The sequence below is a fragment of the Rhinichthys klamathensis genome, unplaced genomic scaffold (genome assembly GCF_029890125.1).
Source record: "Rhinichthys klamathensis goyatoka isolate OS25496 unplaced genomic scaffold, OSU_Roscu_1.1 h1tg000515l_1, whole genome shotgun sequence".
Lineage (NCBI taxonomy): Eukaryota > Metazoa > Chordata > Actinopteri > Cypriniformes > Leuciscidae > Rhinichthys > Rhinichthys klamathensis.
The window spans coordinates 110,001-126,032 of NW_026606995.1; the positions used below are offsets into that span (position 1 = coordinate 110,001).

Consider the following 16,032-nt stretch of genomic DNA (forward strand, 5'->3'; position numbering starts at 1 on the left):
TATGCTTTATATTTAACACAGAATCATTTCATCAAGTCTCATATGTACATCTGAAAATAAAAGTAGCTGTGATCTGGGTTTCCGGTTCCGGCTGCAGACGAGCCGCTTTAATCACACTGGAATGATGCGGATCTACAGAAGTGCTTCATTAGCGCTCACACACTCACAATACTGCTCATCAGAGTAATGTACAATACCTTCGACATCTTCCACTACACACACGCGGACGTCCGGACGAGCGCAGAAACATAAGGACACTTATCACTACAGTTAACTCTAGAGCACGGTCACAACAGCTGGGCTAGTTAAGGCTTCACTGAGATATAAACATGTCAGATTAACTGTGTGTGCTTGGAGACGTGGCTGCTTCCCTGTGTTATAGTTCATGATGACGTGTGTGTGTGTGTGTTCTGCCAGCGTCTCTCTCTCGTATTGCTTGCCTTACCGTGTGCAAAGTAAGTCATTGTGCTACATGATAAACTTGACGTCGTTCCTCGCGGTGCCGCACGCGCTCGTGGCGTCGGGGAGAACGCGCATCTTCATGGTGCCGTCGGCGCCGCAGGAGAACACCTGATTGGCCGGCGCCGTCTCGATCTGCATAACGCCCGTGCCGAGGTTCCGGAAGAGCGACTGTCTGGCGTGTTCGCTGGCGAAGCTGTGCAGGAGCGTCTGGGTCGACATGCTCCACACCTGAGGGAACAGCACACCTTACAATCACACAAGATCACAACTACAGAAACACAAGCATTTATTCAAATAAATTACGATGAAGAAATAATAAAATAAGATAAAACTAAATAAAATACATTAAAATAAAAAATATTAAAATTAATAATAAAAAACCAGATTGAAATAAAGACAAACTAAAATCAAATTGATTAACAAGTAATGTATTAAAATAAATAAATAAATATTATTTTAATACAAATTTATTAAAATTAATAATAAAAAAAAGATTTATTTGAAATAAAAATGTATATATTTTTTATAAAATAACATTAAACAAAAATACAAATTGATTAAAATGAATAAAAAAAACCAGGTTGAAATAAATAAAAAGTTAATAAAAAGAATAAAATAACATTAAACAAATAAATACAAAGAGATTAAATGCATAATAAACAAGATTAAAATAAATAAATAATAAAAATAAAAAAATAAAAAATAACAAACAAAAAAATACAAATTGATTAAAATGAATAAAAAAAAATAAGATTAAAACTAAATCTGTGATCGTCTTGGTCTGTGTCGACGTGCATCACAACTGTCGGATCTGACACAAATCAGTCCTTCCAGAAAAACGCAGAGTTTTTTTGTGATTGTTGCGGGCAAAAATCCTTGATTACGTGGCCCGTTTTCTTTAAAAATGCGATGGAATATGCGGGATATTTATGCAATTTTTGCGATGAAATTGCGGGAACTTGCAAAAATTGCGGTTTGACGAAAAAGAGAAAAAAAAAGTGATTCCCCCAACACCCTGTTCGCACTACGCTACTACCTTAATGTAAAGAGTAATTTCTTATTACTTCCTATGATAAGCAAGCATACTACATCACAGAAAGTGCTGGAAATATTTAATTTCTCATCTTGTTTTATTTCAGACTGTAACGAGTGGAAATAAGGTGTGGCCCCTTTAAGAGCTGCGCGCTGTCTGCAGTAACGTTATATTGTGTGTGCGCCTCGAACACCCCATGTGTGCGGGTCATTTCTGTTTGATGCTACTTCTTTTATCTTATTTTGTTTATTAAGTAACGCTGTGGACGGTAGAACGTGTGACAGACAGTTATACGAGTTCGATTGTGTAATAAAGTGCGAGTTGTGAGATGCCAATCGCCTCCGTGAGTCTGTCTGGCCTCTGCAATAACTCCAGCTGTGAGCTATCCCTATTTTTCTTCCTGACACAACGCGTTACAAGACCTTAATAAACACATCAAACTTACAAAACATTGATGAGTCAAACAAGTTCTGTAGCTTTACTAGAGGAATATGCTACAACTTCAGTAAAAATAAATAAATGAAATATTTAAAAATAAAGTGTGCTCCTGTTTTACAGCTTTTCAATGATGTTCACGTCGCTTAATTGCGTCACTTCATAACGTTCCCATGGCAACAGGGGGAAATGGCTGCTCTTGTGTGAAGCAAACGCAACATTTTCAAACTTTCTGCTAAGATATATGTGACTTTTTTGCGACGAAAATGCGGGGATTATGAAATCATGCAAGCCCCGCATATTTTGCGCGGAAATCAGCAATTTATGTGGCGAAATTGCGGAGTATTTGAAAAAATGCGACCCCCGCATAAATATGCGGACTTTGGCTGATTATGCATTGAATTCAGCGATCGGATAATCGCGTTTTTCTGGAGGGACTGACAAATACACATCATGCATTTAAAGGTGCAGTGTGTAAGTTTAGCGGCATCTAGTGGCGAGGTGGCGAATTGCACCCAACAGACATAACGGTGGCCGACAGGAAGTGATGTCGTCGTCTGAGACAGCAGAGAGGAGCCAGTTAAACAATGAGGTTTCATTACAAAGATAAATTAAGAAATTAGATTTACTTGATTATTCAGTAAAACGATGTTATTGCGACCGTAGAAACGTGGATGTAAGCGGACCCGCGGTGTGTGTAGAGAGAAACGCCTCATTCTAAGCTAATAAAACATAACGATTCATTATGTAAGGTCTTTATACACCACTGAACACAGTTATGTTTATAATATTGCATTTCTGTCAACAGATCCTCCTAAATATTACACACTGCACCTTTATTAATATTACACACTGCATTTATTCCCCGCGAGTGAACAGACGAGTCTGACCTTGATGTTCCCCTCGGCGGATCCGCTGATGAAGCTTCTCTCGGTGTTGTCCACGGCCAGCGCTTTCACCGGCGAGTCGTGGGCCTGGAAACTCTGGCGCTGGACCTTCAGACTCAGATCCAGAACACTGATCCAACCCTTCCTCCCTCCGCTGAGCAGAACCTGCTGTTTAGAGGCCAGAGCCAGAACCGTGGAGCCCGTCTCGTGCACGCTGAAGGCTGATCACACACACACACACACACACACACGACTCAGATCTACTCGCTCATACAGAAGAACTAGGGCTGCACGATTAATCGCAATTTACATGTAAACCGATTTGGCTTATCGCGATACTGAAATGGCAAAGGCTGTGATTATCAGTTATGTGCAGCGTGTCAGTGAAGCACGGCTCAGGAAAGCACTGAGTTCCAGTCGCTTCTTTCATGAGAAGCATTTATGAACCTCTTGTCCAACAAAAGACGACATTTACTAACACGCTTTTACTCCAAACTCACTTCATCAGGACAGTTGAGCTCGTCCTCCTGTGAGATGATGCGCTTCTCACACAGAATACGGCAGTCGTGTGTTTATTACTCATGTTTAATCAGAGCGTTTCAGTCTTCAGTTTACTCAGACACAGAGAGTGTGACGCTCAGAGGGAGTTCCTGGAGTGTGTGATCGTACTTCTGTGGGGAATATGTGGCCAATATATAAATACTCGCAGCCTTTGTGCGGTTTCATTGCGGTTAATCGCGCAGCCCTAAGAGGAATCGTGTCTGAACGTGTGTGTGTGACAATGGCTTACCGTGAACCAGACTGAACGCCGGCGTGACCAGCGTATCCCACAGACACACGTTCCTGTAACGGGAAGAAATCAGCAGTTCTGGGACGGAGCATCTAGTTCTAGTTCTGATTTCATCAGCTAAAATATGTGCGCAAATACCTCCTGAGATATGCAGTTAATATTTCAATAATTTAACATATTCTCTGATGTCGGTTTGTCAATACAAAACCATGTTGGCTTGAGAAAGTCTCTGTAGTCAATGATTTTATCCCTTAAAACTCATCTTTGATCACCAAAATGACACTTTTAAACGTTTTTTTCCTTGAAATATCTTGAATGTAACTCGACACCCTCGCCTCATTTAGTATGCGCGGTTCTATGAATATGCAGATGAGCCCCGCCTCCACTCACTCACTCAGCTCAGAGATCCACTGGTTTGACGATCACACGTTGATCTGATTGGTTACAAGGTCGTTTGTGACGTCAGAAACACCAGCGATTTCAAACCGTGTTTTTGAGACTGTCTTTGGTTCACTGCAGTTTTAAGGAGAAAATACTCAGCAATGCTGTCGACTTATGAACTTACACATGGTGTGTCTTAAAGTGTATTAAAAACACCACATAGACACATAAACAACATTAAACGCAGGATTTTCAACTTTAAGTTTGAAATAATTTAGGTTTAAAGTAGTTTTAAAACCTAGAATTTTAAGATACGGAGAGGTAGACTGTAGAGTAATAGAGAGCTTTCTCAAGCCAACATTATCATCATGTTCTCATGTTCTCGTGCCGCTCGGCTCGCGCTGCTCCTCAGATCTGTACCTGTTGTCTGTCGACAGGCCAGCGGTGGCGATGAGAGACGACGAGCCCACAAACACAAAGTCATTCGCCGTCTTATTGTGACACTGAAGCGTCTGGAGGAAAACAAGGAGAATATGATGAGGAAAACACTGAGCATCAGAGAGAGCTGTATCCCCTCTGCTCACACACACACACACACACACACACACACACGCGTCCATTACACACATATACACTACCGTTCAAAAGTTTGGGGTCAGTGAGAATTTTATTTTTATTTTTTGGAGGAAAGAAATCAATACTTTTATTTATCAAGGACAGTAAAGACATTTATAATGTTACAAAAGATTCTATTTCAAACAAATGCTGTTCTTTTGAACTTTCTATTCATCAAATAATCAAAAAAAAAAAAAAAAAAACTGTACAACTGACAGAACAACAACTGTTTCAACACTGATAATAATCATAAATGTTTCTTGAGCATCAAATCCTCATATTATACTGATTTGTGAAGGATCATTTGACACTGAAGACACTGACACTGGTGATGCTGAAAATTCAGCTTTGATCACAGGAATAAATTACACTTTACTATATATTCACACAGAAAACAGCTGATTTACACTGGAATAATATTTAATACTATAACTGATTTTTGTTGTATTTTTAATCAAATAAGCGCAGCCATGGTTAGCAGAAGAGAATTCTTTTAAAAGTATTTAAAATCGTACCGACCCCAAACTTTTGAACGGTAGTGTATAAATACAACAACAAGACATAAATTATTCAGACACCAGATATCATTTTTGATAATGTTCCACTAGTGTGATCAGGACACTATAGTTCATTTCTGTAAGTGAGGAGAGCAGAATAAAGTAAACTGACATATTACACCCAAATATTCTTCATCCAGTGACTACCAGTAACAATGATTCCTCCACTTTGAGCTGATCATGTTTTGCTGAAGTGTGTTTTCTGTAATTGCTAATGCTCTTTTTACACACACACTGAACAACATGAAGCATTGCTTGGTCACTGGTTGAGCTAAACTGGTATTATCTAATTGTGGAGTTCAATTTAACAGCTGACAGATATTCAACATAATTCATGTGTGAGAGTCTAACAGAAGGACGGACAAAACCAGTCAAATATTACATTTTATTAACATTTTCTAAACTATAATGAATAAACTGTGATAATGTGAGAAATGTTGAAGGAGTCTGAATAAGTTCTGGTTTAACTGTATGAAGACAGAGACAGATAAACACATGTCCAGTATGATGACTCCACCGGTGATTGCAGTGAACAGTAAGTGATCCGGTGTGATATACCAGATAGGGTTTGTGTGTGTGTCCTGAAGTGCTGGTCTGCCAGAGGCTGAGCGCTCCGTCCGCATCCACGATCCCAAACTGAAACACACACACACACAGAAGAGCTGGTTAACACACGCCGCTCTCTCGCTCGGTGTCTGCGCTGTGTTTCGGGCGACGCACCTTATTGCCCTGGTAATTGAAGCGTATTCTGGTGACCCTGGTGTTCCCGGGACTCCTGAAGCAGGTGATCTGCTGTGAGTGACCCCACTCGAACATGCGCACGCTGCCGTCCTGAGCCCCCGTCAGGTCTACACACACACACACACACACACATGTTGAGCATATGCTGACACATATGGGAGTAAACAAACTACAAATGTGACCCTGGACCACAAAACATGTTAAAAAAAAGTCAAATTGGTCAATTCTTCTAAATTCAGATTTATACATCATCTGAAAACTTGGTTTGTTAGGATGCCACTATACAGCCACTTTCCTGCAGCTCAGACAGGAGAGCGCTGGCGCTTGCAACGCCAAGGTCATGGGTTCGACTCCCAGGGAAAGCAAGAACTGATAAGAATGTAGATGTGGAGCTTAAAATGCAATGTAAGTCGCTTTGGACAAAAGCGTCTACCAAATGCATAAATATATATATATATATAACTATTTGAACATCTGGAATCTGAGAAAAAATCAAAACATTGCGTAAATCGCCTTTAAAGTTGTGCATTTACAGTATGTTCGTGATTGTGCTTCATCCACTCACAAAAATAAATGTTTTACGGTAGGAAATTTACAAAATATCTTCATGGAACATGATCTTCACTTAATATCCTAATGATTTTTGGCATAAAAGAAAAATCTATACTTTTGACCCATACAGTGTATTGTTGGGTATTGCCACAGAAACACCTGTGCGACTCGAGTGGGTCTGTGGTCCAGGGTTTCACAAACAGAGCTTGCATATTAACCCCTTACACCCTGAAGACATTTGAATCATTTCCATACTTAAAGTGAAGTCTTATATATTTCTTGGTCTCATTTGATGAACAGAAAACCTTTCAAAGCTTGAAAAAAATGGATTTGGAGCATATGTTTGGAGACTTGCATTACAGCACTGCGGACTAAACACCAGAAAATGAAATGCATGTTTTTCCCCGTCATGTTTGTATCTGAGCAAAATTTGATGTTAATATCTCAGAAGTTCTGGCATTTGGAACCATGGAACCTCTCCGAACAAGTCTGAATATTTTGGAAATTAGAATATAGATCACTACATTTCTGATAATGAAATTGTGTGGTAAATGCTCTCAATTGAAATATTCAAATATTAAACATACAGCCATGTTGGATTTCAGCCCCCAAAAATGGAATGCATTTCTATCCAGTTAGTGCAATTCAACATGTTTTTTGTTTCAGAGACATTTGTCATTAATTCACTTCCGTTCACACAGAATAATGTGAGACCTGGATCACACCGGATGAAGACGAGCCGGTTACTTACAGTACGGGAGTGTGGGGTGTGATGTCATCCGTCTCACGTTGTTAATGTTTCGCTTGATGAGCTGCGTAAACAGAAAAGCGCATGAGATCAGAAATTTTGTCAATATATTTTTTTATTCATAGTTTTTATTCGTTGACAAAAATGTCATTAGATTTTCGTCATAGTTTTTATTCGTTGACAAAAACGTTAATAGATTTTCATCAGTTTTTATTCATTGACGAAAATGTCATTAGATTTTCGTCATAGTTTTTATTCGTTGACGAAAATGTCATTAGATTTTCGTCATAGTTTTTATTCGTTGACAAAAAACGTTAATAGAGTTTCGTCATAGTTTTTATTCGTTGACAAAAAACGTTAATAGATTTTCGTCATAGTTTTTATTCGTTGACAAAAATGTCAAAAGATTTTCGTCAGTTTTTATTCGTAGACGAAAATGTCAATAGATTTTCGATATAGTTTTTATTCATTGACGAAAATGTCATTAGATTTTCATCAGTTTTTATTCGTTGACGAAAATGTCAATAGATTTTCGTCATAGTTTTTATTCGTTGACGAAAATGTCAATATATTTTCGTCATAGTTTTTATTCGTTGACAAAAACATTAATAGATTTTCGTCATAGTTTTTATTCGTTGACAAAAACGTTAATAGATTTTCATCAGTTTTTATTCATTGACGAAAATGTCATTAGATTTTCGTCATAGTTTTTATTCGTTGACGTAAATGTCAATAGATTTTCGTCATAGTTTTTATTCGTTGACAAAAACGTTAATAGATTTTCATCAGTTTTTATTCATTGACGAAAATGTCATTAGATTTTCGTCATAGTTTTTATTCGTTGACGAAAATGTCAATATATTTTCGTCATAGTTTTTATTCGTTGACAAAAACATTAATAGATTTTCGTCATAGTTTTTATTCGTTGACAAAAACGTTAATAGATTTTCATCAGTTTTTATTCATTGACGAAAATGTCATTAGATTTTCGTCATAGTTTTTATTCGTTGACGAAAATGTCAATAGATTTTCATCATAGTTTTTATTCGTTGACGTAAATGTCAATAGATTTTCGTTATAGTTTTTATTCGTTGACGAAAATGTCAAAAGACTTTCGTCATAGTTTTTATTCGTTGACGTAAATGTCAATAGATTTTCGTCATAGTTTTTATTCGTTGACGAAAATGTCAATAGATTTTCGTCAGTTTTTATTCATTGACGAAAATGTCATTAGATTTTCGTCAGTTTTTATTCGTTGACGAAAATGTCAATAGATTTTTCGTTATAGTTTTTATTCATTGACGAAAATGTCAATAGATTTTCGTTATAGTTTTTATTCATTGACGAAAATGTCATTAGATTTTCGTCATAGTTTTTATTCGTTGACGAAAATGTCAATAGATTTTCCTTATAGTTTTTATTCATTGACGAAAATGTCATTAGATTTTCATCAGTTTTTATTCGTTGACAAAAATGTTAATAGATTTTCATCAGTTTTTATTCATTGACGAAAATGTCATTAGATTTTCGTCATAGTTTTTATTCGTTGACAAAAATGTCATTAGATTTTCGTCATAGTTTTTATTCGTTGACAAAAAACGTTAATAGAGTTTCGTCATAGTTTTTATTCGTTGACAAAAAACGTTAATAGATTTTCGTCATAGTTTTTATTCGTTGACAAAAATGTCAAAAGATTTTCGTCAGTTTTTATTCGTAGACGAAAATGTCAATAGATTTTCGTTATAGTTTTTATTCATTGACGAAAATGTCATTAGATTTTCATCAGTTTTTATTCGTAGACGAAAATGTCAATAGATTTTCGTCATAGTTTTTATTCGTTGACGAAAATGTCAATATATTTTCGTCATAGTTTTTATTCGTTGACAAAAACATTAATAGATTTTCGTCATAGTTTTTATTCGTTGACAAAAACGTTAATAGATTTTCATCAGTTTTTATTCATTGACGAAAATGTCATTAGATTTTCGTCATAGTTTTTATTCGTTGACGAAAATGTCAATAGATTTTCATCATAGTTTTTATTCGTTGACGTAAATGTCAATAGATTTTCGTTATAGTTTTTATTCGTTGACGAAAATGTCAAAAGACTTTCGTCATAGTTTTTATTCGTTGACGTAAATGTCATTAGATTTTCGTCATAGTTTTTATTCGTTGACGAAAATGTCATTAGATTTTCGTCATAGTTTTTATTCGTTGACGAAAATGTCATTAGATTTTCGTCATAGTTTTTATTCGTTGACAAAAAACGTTAATAGAGTTTCGTCATAGTTTTTATTCGTTGACAAAAAACGTTAATAGATTTTCGTCATAGTTTTTATTCGTTGACAAAAATGTCAAAAGATTTTCGTCAGTTTTTATTCGTAGACGAAAATGTCAATAGATTTTCGTTATAGTTTTTATTCATTGACGAAAATGTCATTAGATTTTCATCAGTTTTTATTCGTAGACGAAAATGTCAATAGATTTTCGTCATAGTTTTTATTCGTTGACGAAAATGTCAATATATTTTCGTCATAGTTTTTATTCGTTGACAAAAACATTAATAGATTTTCGTCATAGTTTTTATTCGTTGACAAAAACGTTAATAGATTTTCATCAGTTTTTATTCATTGACGAAAATGTCATTAGATTTTCGTCATAGTTTTTATTCGTTGACGAAAATGTCAATAGATTTTCATCATAGTTTTTATTCGTTGACGTAAATGTCAATAGATTTTCGTCATAGTTTTTATTCGTTGACGAAAATGTCAATAGATTTTCGTCATAGTTTTTATTCGTTGACGAAAATGTCAATAGATTTTCGGCAGTTTTTATTCATTGACGAAAATGTCATTAGATTTTCGTCAGTTTTTATTCGTTGACGAAAATGTCAATAGATTTTTCGTTATAGTTTTTATTCATTGACGAAAATGTCAATAGATTTTCGTTATAGTTTTTATTCATTGACGAAAATGTCATTAGATTTTCGTCATAGTTTTTATTAGTTGACGAAAATGTCAATAGATTTTCGTCATAGTTTTTATTCATTGACGAAAATGTCATTAGATTTTCATCAGTTTTTATTCGTTGACAAAAACGTTAAGAGATTTTCATCAGTTTTTATTCATTGACGAAAATGTCATTAGATTTTCGTCATAGTTTTTATTCGTTGACGAAAATGTCAATAGATTTTCGTCATAGTTTTTATTCGTTGACGAAAATGTCAATAGATTTTCATCATAGTTTTTATTCGTTGACAAAAATGTCATTAGATTTTCGTCATAGTTTTTATTCGTTGACGAAAATGTCAATAGATTTTCGTTATAGTTTTTATTCGTTGACGAAAATGTCAATAGATTTTCGTCAGTTTTTATTCGTTGACGAAAATGTCAATAGATTTTCGTCATAGTTTTTATTCGTTGACAAAAACGTTAATAGATTTTCATCAGTTTTTATTCATTGACGAAAATGTCATTAGATTTTCATCATAGTTTTTATTCGTTGACGAAAATGTCAATAGATTTTCCTTATAGTTTTTATTCGTTGACGAAAATGTCAATAGATTTTCGTCATAGTTTTTATTCATTGACGAAAATGTAATTAGATTTTCATCAGTTTTTATTCGTTGACGAAAATGTCAATAGATTTTCCTTATAGTTTTTATTCGTTGACGAAAATGTCAATAGATTTTCGTCATAGTTTTTATTCATTGACGAAAATGTAATTAGATTTTCATCAGTTTTTATTCGTTGACGAAAATGTCAATAGATTTTCCTTATAGTTTTTATTCGTTGACGAAAATGTCAATAGATTTTCGTCATAGTTTTTATTCATTGACGAAAATGTAATTAGATTTTCATCAGTTTTTATTCGTTGACGAAAATGTCAATAGATTTTCCTTATAGTTTTTATTCGTTGACGAAAATGTAATTAGATTTTCATCAGTTTTTATTCGTTGACGAAAATGTCATTAGATTTTCGTCATAGTTTTTATTCGTTGACGAAAATGTCATTAGATTTTCGTCATAGTTTTTATTCGTTGACAAAAAACGTTAATAGAGTTTCGTCATAGTTTTTATTCGTTGACAAAAAACGTTAATAGATTTTCGTCATAGTTTTTATTCGTTGACAAAAATGTCAATAGATTTTCATCATAGTTTTTATTCGTTGACGTAAATGTCAATAGATTTTCGTCATAGTTTTTATTCATTGACGAAAATGTAATTAGATTTTCATCAGTTTTTATTCGTTGACGAAAATGTCAATAGATTTTCCTTATAGTTTTTATTCGTTGACGAAAATGTAATTAGATTTTCATCAGTTTTTATTCGTTGACGAAAATGTCATTAGATTTTCGTCATAGTTTTTATTCGTTGACGAAAATGTCATTAGATTTTCGTCATAGTTTTTATTCGTTGACGAAAATGTCATTAGATTTTCGTCATAGTTTTTATTCGTTGACAAAAAACGTTAATAGAGTTTCGTCATAGTTTTTATTCGTTGACAAAAAACGTTAATAGATTTTCGTCATAGTTTTTATTCGTTGACAAAAATGTCAAAAGATTTTCGTCAGTTTTTATTCGTAGACGAAAATGTCAATAGATTTTCGTTATAGTTTTTATTCATTGACGAAAATGTCATTAGATTTTCATCAGTTTTTATTCGTTGACGAAAATGTCAATAGATTTTCGTCATAGTTTTTATTCGTTGACGAAAATGTCATTAGATTTTCATCAGTTTTTATTCGTTGACGAAAATGTCAATAGATTTTCGTCATAGTTTTTATTCGTTGACGAAAATGTCAATATATTTTCGTCATAGTTTTTATTCGTTGACAAAAACATTAATAGATTTTCATCAGTTTTTATTCATTGACGAAAATGTCATTAGATTTTCGTCATAGTTTTTATTCGTTGACGTAAATGTCAATAGATTTTCGTCATAGTTTTTATTCGTTGACGAAAATGTCAATAGATTTTCGTCATAGTTTTTATTCGTTGACGAAAATGTCAATAGATTTTCGTCAGTTTTTATTCATTGACGAAAATGTCATTAGATTTTCGTCAGTTTTTATTCGTTGACGAAAATGTCAATAGATTTTTCGTTATAGTTTTTATTCATTGACGAAAATGTCAATAGATTTTCGTTATAGTTTTTATTCATTGACGAAAATGTCATTAGCTTTTCGTCATAGTTTTTATTAGTTGACGAAAATGTCAATAGATTTTCGTCATAGTTTTTATTCATTGACGAAAATGTCATTAGATTTTCATCAGTTTTTATTCGTTGACAAAAACGTTAATAGATTTTCATCAGTTTTTATTCATTGACGAAAATGTCATTAGATTTTCGTCATAGTTTTTATTCGTTGACGAAAATGTCAATAGATTTTCGTCATAGTTTTTATTCGTTGACAAAAATGTCAAAAGATTTTCGTCAGTTTTTATTCATTGACGAAAATGTCATTAGATTTTCGTCATAGTTTTTATTCGTTGACGAAAATGTCAATAGATTTTCCTTATAGTTTTTATTCGTTGACGAAAATGTCAATAGATTTTCGTCATAGTTTTTATTCATTGACGAAAATGTAATTCGATTTTCATCAGTTTTTATTCGTTGACGAAAATGTCAATAGATTTTCCTTATAGTTTTTATTCGTTGACGAAAATGTCAATAGATTTTCGTCATAGTTTTTATTCATTGACGAAAATGTAATTAGATTTTCATCAGTTTTTATTCGTTGACGAAAATGTCAATAGATTTTCCTTATAGTTTTTATTCGTTGACGAAAATGTCAATAGATTTTCGTCATAGTTTTTATTCATTGACGAAAATGTAATTAGATTTTCATCAGTTTTTATTCGTTGACGAAAATGTCAATAGATTTTCCTTATAGTTTTTATTCGTTGACGAAAATGTCATTAGATTTTCGTCAGTTTTTATTCGTTGACGAAAATGTCAATAGATTTTTCGTTATAGTTTTTATTCATTGACGAAAATGTCAATAGATTTTCGTTATAGTTTTTATTCATTGACGAAAATGTCATTAGATTTTCGTCATAGTTTTTATTCGTTGACGAAAATGTCAATAGATTTTCCTTATAGTTTTTATTCGTTGACGAAAATGTCAATAGATTTTCGTCATAGTTTTTATTCATTGACGAAAATGTCATTAGATTTTCGTCATAGTTTTTATTCGTTGACGTAAATGTCAATAGATTTTCGTCATAGTTTTTGTCATTCAAAACTGTTTTTTTAGTCATCGTCTCGTTTTCGTCTGTGAAAAAATGTCGTTGACAAAAATAATGACGAAAATGATTCGTCACGAGAACGAGTGTTGCTCACCACGGCGGCTCCTCTGCCGGTCTGCAGGCCGCCCAGCCAGGGCATGTTGATGGGCGTCCCGGGGCTGCTGTGTGTGTACGGTGTGCTGCTGTGCGTGCTGAAGTCGTCCCGCGCGTGAACCACCAGGAAATCATCCGTCCTGCACACAACACAAGCTGAACTCACACCTGAACCACAACTGATCAGGGCTCTCATTTAAAAAACTGTGTGTAGGATAAAAGTGTATGTGCGCCCGAAAGCCAGACTTATAAAAGCGTATACGCCAGAATCTGCGCAAAGTTCCCTTTATAACCCAGTCAGAGGAAGATTGTGCACACGCGTCTCCTCCCCGAAATCACCACATCTGAGCTGACAACGCCTCTTTACTATATCCTCATCTGCATACGCATATTCATCCACGTGATTCCATGTTTAACGGTACGAGACATTAGGAGAATATGAGATACGGATGTGCGTCACATTACAGTGCTAAAACTCATTTAGTAGCCGATCCTTGTTTTTGAATAAATAAATCAAATAGTATAAAATAAATTTCAAAGACGTTTTTCTCAATCTTTTCTACTGGCCAAACAGTATTTTTAATGGAAACAGATTGTGCATTATTGATCATTATTTGTCATAAACGAGGCCCCTGGACATGATCACATGACTGCACTGTAACACGCGTCTCACCCTTTGACCCTTTCAAGTATTCATTACTTAAATTACTGTCATTTCTACATGTACATTTCTGAATTGCATAACTTAGACCGTTTCCTCTGATAACAGATCGCTGTAAACTGTAATGTGGACTCGTGCACTTTCTGTAAAGCTGCTTTAAAATGATGTGTATTGTGAAAGCGCTATACAAATAAATGTGAATTGAATTGAATCACCCTTTGACCTCGGCCTCCGCCTCGTCGTCGATCCACGTGAGCACCTGTGTGGCGAGGATGGAGGACACGTCCAGCTCCTGGATGTCGTGTGTGGAGGCGATCACTAAACAGTTGCGATTGGCCTGGAACACAAAGCCAAGGCGAGTTTATGTATACAGCACATTTCACACTATGGTAATTCAAAGTGCTTTACACGAAAAGGAATTAAAATAATCACAAAATAAAAGCAAGGAAAATTAAAACAGTTATAAAAGGAATTAAAAGAGTAAAAAGATGATACATAGATAAACTTCTCATCTGGCAAAACACCGGTGTATCATATTTTTCACAGTTTTACTCTGAGAGTCTCTTTATACTTCAGAGGTCAGAGGTCAGAGGTCAAACCCATCAGCAGAACGTCCCGCAACTGCACCTTATTGATGGCGAACGCCGTGATGATGTCAGACTCCTTGTGGATGATGCGAGCTTTTCCTCCTGGATATCCCAGATCCGCCTCGATCTGCGGGAGACAGACAGCCACACATATTGACCTTTTCTTCCATGACTAAGACGAGACGACAACAACGACAATAACTGACTATATCAACATTCAATATCGTTGACGAAAAAAGACGAGACTGAAATGTAGTTAAAAAATAAAAACATTAAAACCTCTCTTTGTTTTTATTACAGACTGTTTTAAACACGCCGCTACAAGCTTTCATGCATGCGGTCGCCAGATTTCAAGATCCCCTAATCAGAGCTTTTCTGTTAAAAGAACACGTTTTCTACACAATGTTTTACTTAATATTTGCAATCTGGCAGCATGCGTTGCGCTCTCTCTACACTGAGGAAGAGCGGATGATCGGAACACATCAAAGACACAGACGAGCATGTAAGCTGGAGTTCAGCGATCTCCGTTTGAGATGTTCTGCTTATATGAACGTGTCAGTCAGCAAGTCTGGGTTCTGGCACTGGGTTCCTGCACTGGGTTCCTGCACTGGGTTCCGGCACTGGGTTCCTGCACTGGGTTCTGGCACTGGGTCCCTGCACTGGGTTCTGGCACTGGGTTCCTGCACTGGGTCCCTGCACTGGGTTCTGGCACTGGGTCCCTGCACTGGGTTCTGGCACTGGGTTCCTGCACTGGGTTCTGGCACTGGGTCCCTGCACTGGGTTCTGGCACTGGGTTCCTGCACTGGGTCCCTGCACTGGGTTCTGGCACTGAGTTCCTGCACTGGGTTCCTGCACTGGGTTCCTGCACTGGGTTCCTGCACTGGGTTCCTGCACTGGGTTCCGGCACTGGGTTCCTGTACTGGGTTCTGGCACTGGGTTCCTGCACTGGGTTCTGGCACTGGGTTCCTGCACTGGGTTCCTGCACTGGGTTCCGGCACTGGGTTCCGGCACTGGGTTCCTGTACTGGGTTCTGGCACTGGGTTCCTGCACTGGGTTCTGGCACTGGGTTCCTGCACTGGGTTCCTGCACTGGGTTCCGGCACTGGGTTCCTGCACTGGGTTCCGGCACTGGGTTCCTGCACTGGGTTCTGGCACTGGGTTCCTGCACTGGGTTCCTGCACTGGGTTCCTGCACTGGGTTCTGGCACTGGGTTCCTGCACTGAGTTCTGGCACTGGGTTC

General features: G+C 36.0%; 2 protein-coding genes across 7 annotated transcripts in view; one reads left to right on the forward strand and one right to left on the reverse strand.

Annotated features, from left to right (window-relative positions):
• Window positions 1–16,032, forward strand: part of hsd17b4 (hydroxysteroid (17-beta) dehydrogenase 4) — a 40,839-nt gene that overhangs the window by 18,238 nt on the left and 6,569 nt on the right. The gene's annotated exons all lie outside the window — the stretch shown is intronic.
• dmxl1 (Dmx-like 1) overlaps window positions 245–16,032 on the reverse strand; it is an 86,944-nt gene continuing 71,156 nt past the window's right edge. For all 6 annotated transcript variants that reach the window (XM_056238288.1, XM_056238289.1, XM_056238292.1 and 3 more), the window contains 10 exons: window positions 14,834–14,920; window positions 14,422–14,543; window positions 13,547–13,685; window positions 7,205–7,265; window positions 5,881–6,008; window positions 5,719–5,796; window positions 4,409–4,500; window positions 3,608–3,660; window positions 2,821–3,038; window positions 245–690 (listed from right to left, as the gene is read on the reverse strand). In XM_056238288.1, coding sequence (XP_056094263.1) covers window positions 469–690; window positions 2,821–3,038; window positions 3,608–3,660; window positions 4,409–4,500; window positions 5,719–5,796; window positions 5,881–6,008; window positions 7,205–7,265; window positions 13,547–13,685; window positions 14,422–14,543; window positions 14,834–14,920 — 1,200 coding nt within the window. In that variant the 3' untranslated portion in view covers window positions 245–468. The remainder of the gene's footprint in view (window positions 691–2,820; window positions 3,039–3,607; window positions 3,661–4,408; window positions 4,501–5,718; window positions 5,797–5,880; window positions 6,009–7,204; window positions 7,266–13,546; window positions 13,686–14,421; window positions 14,544–14,833; window positions 14,921–16,032) is intronic.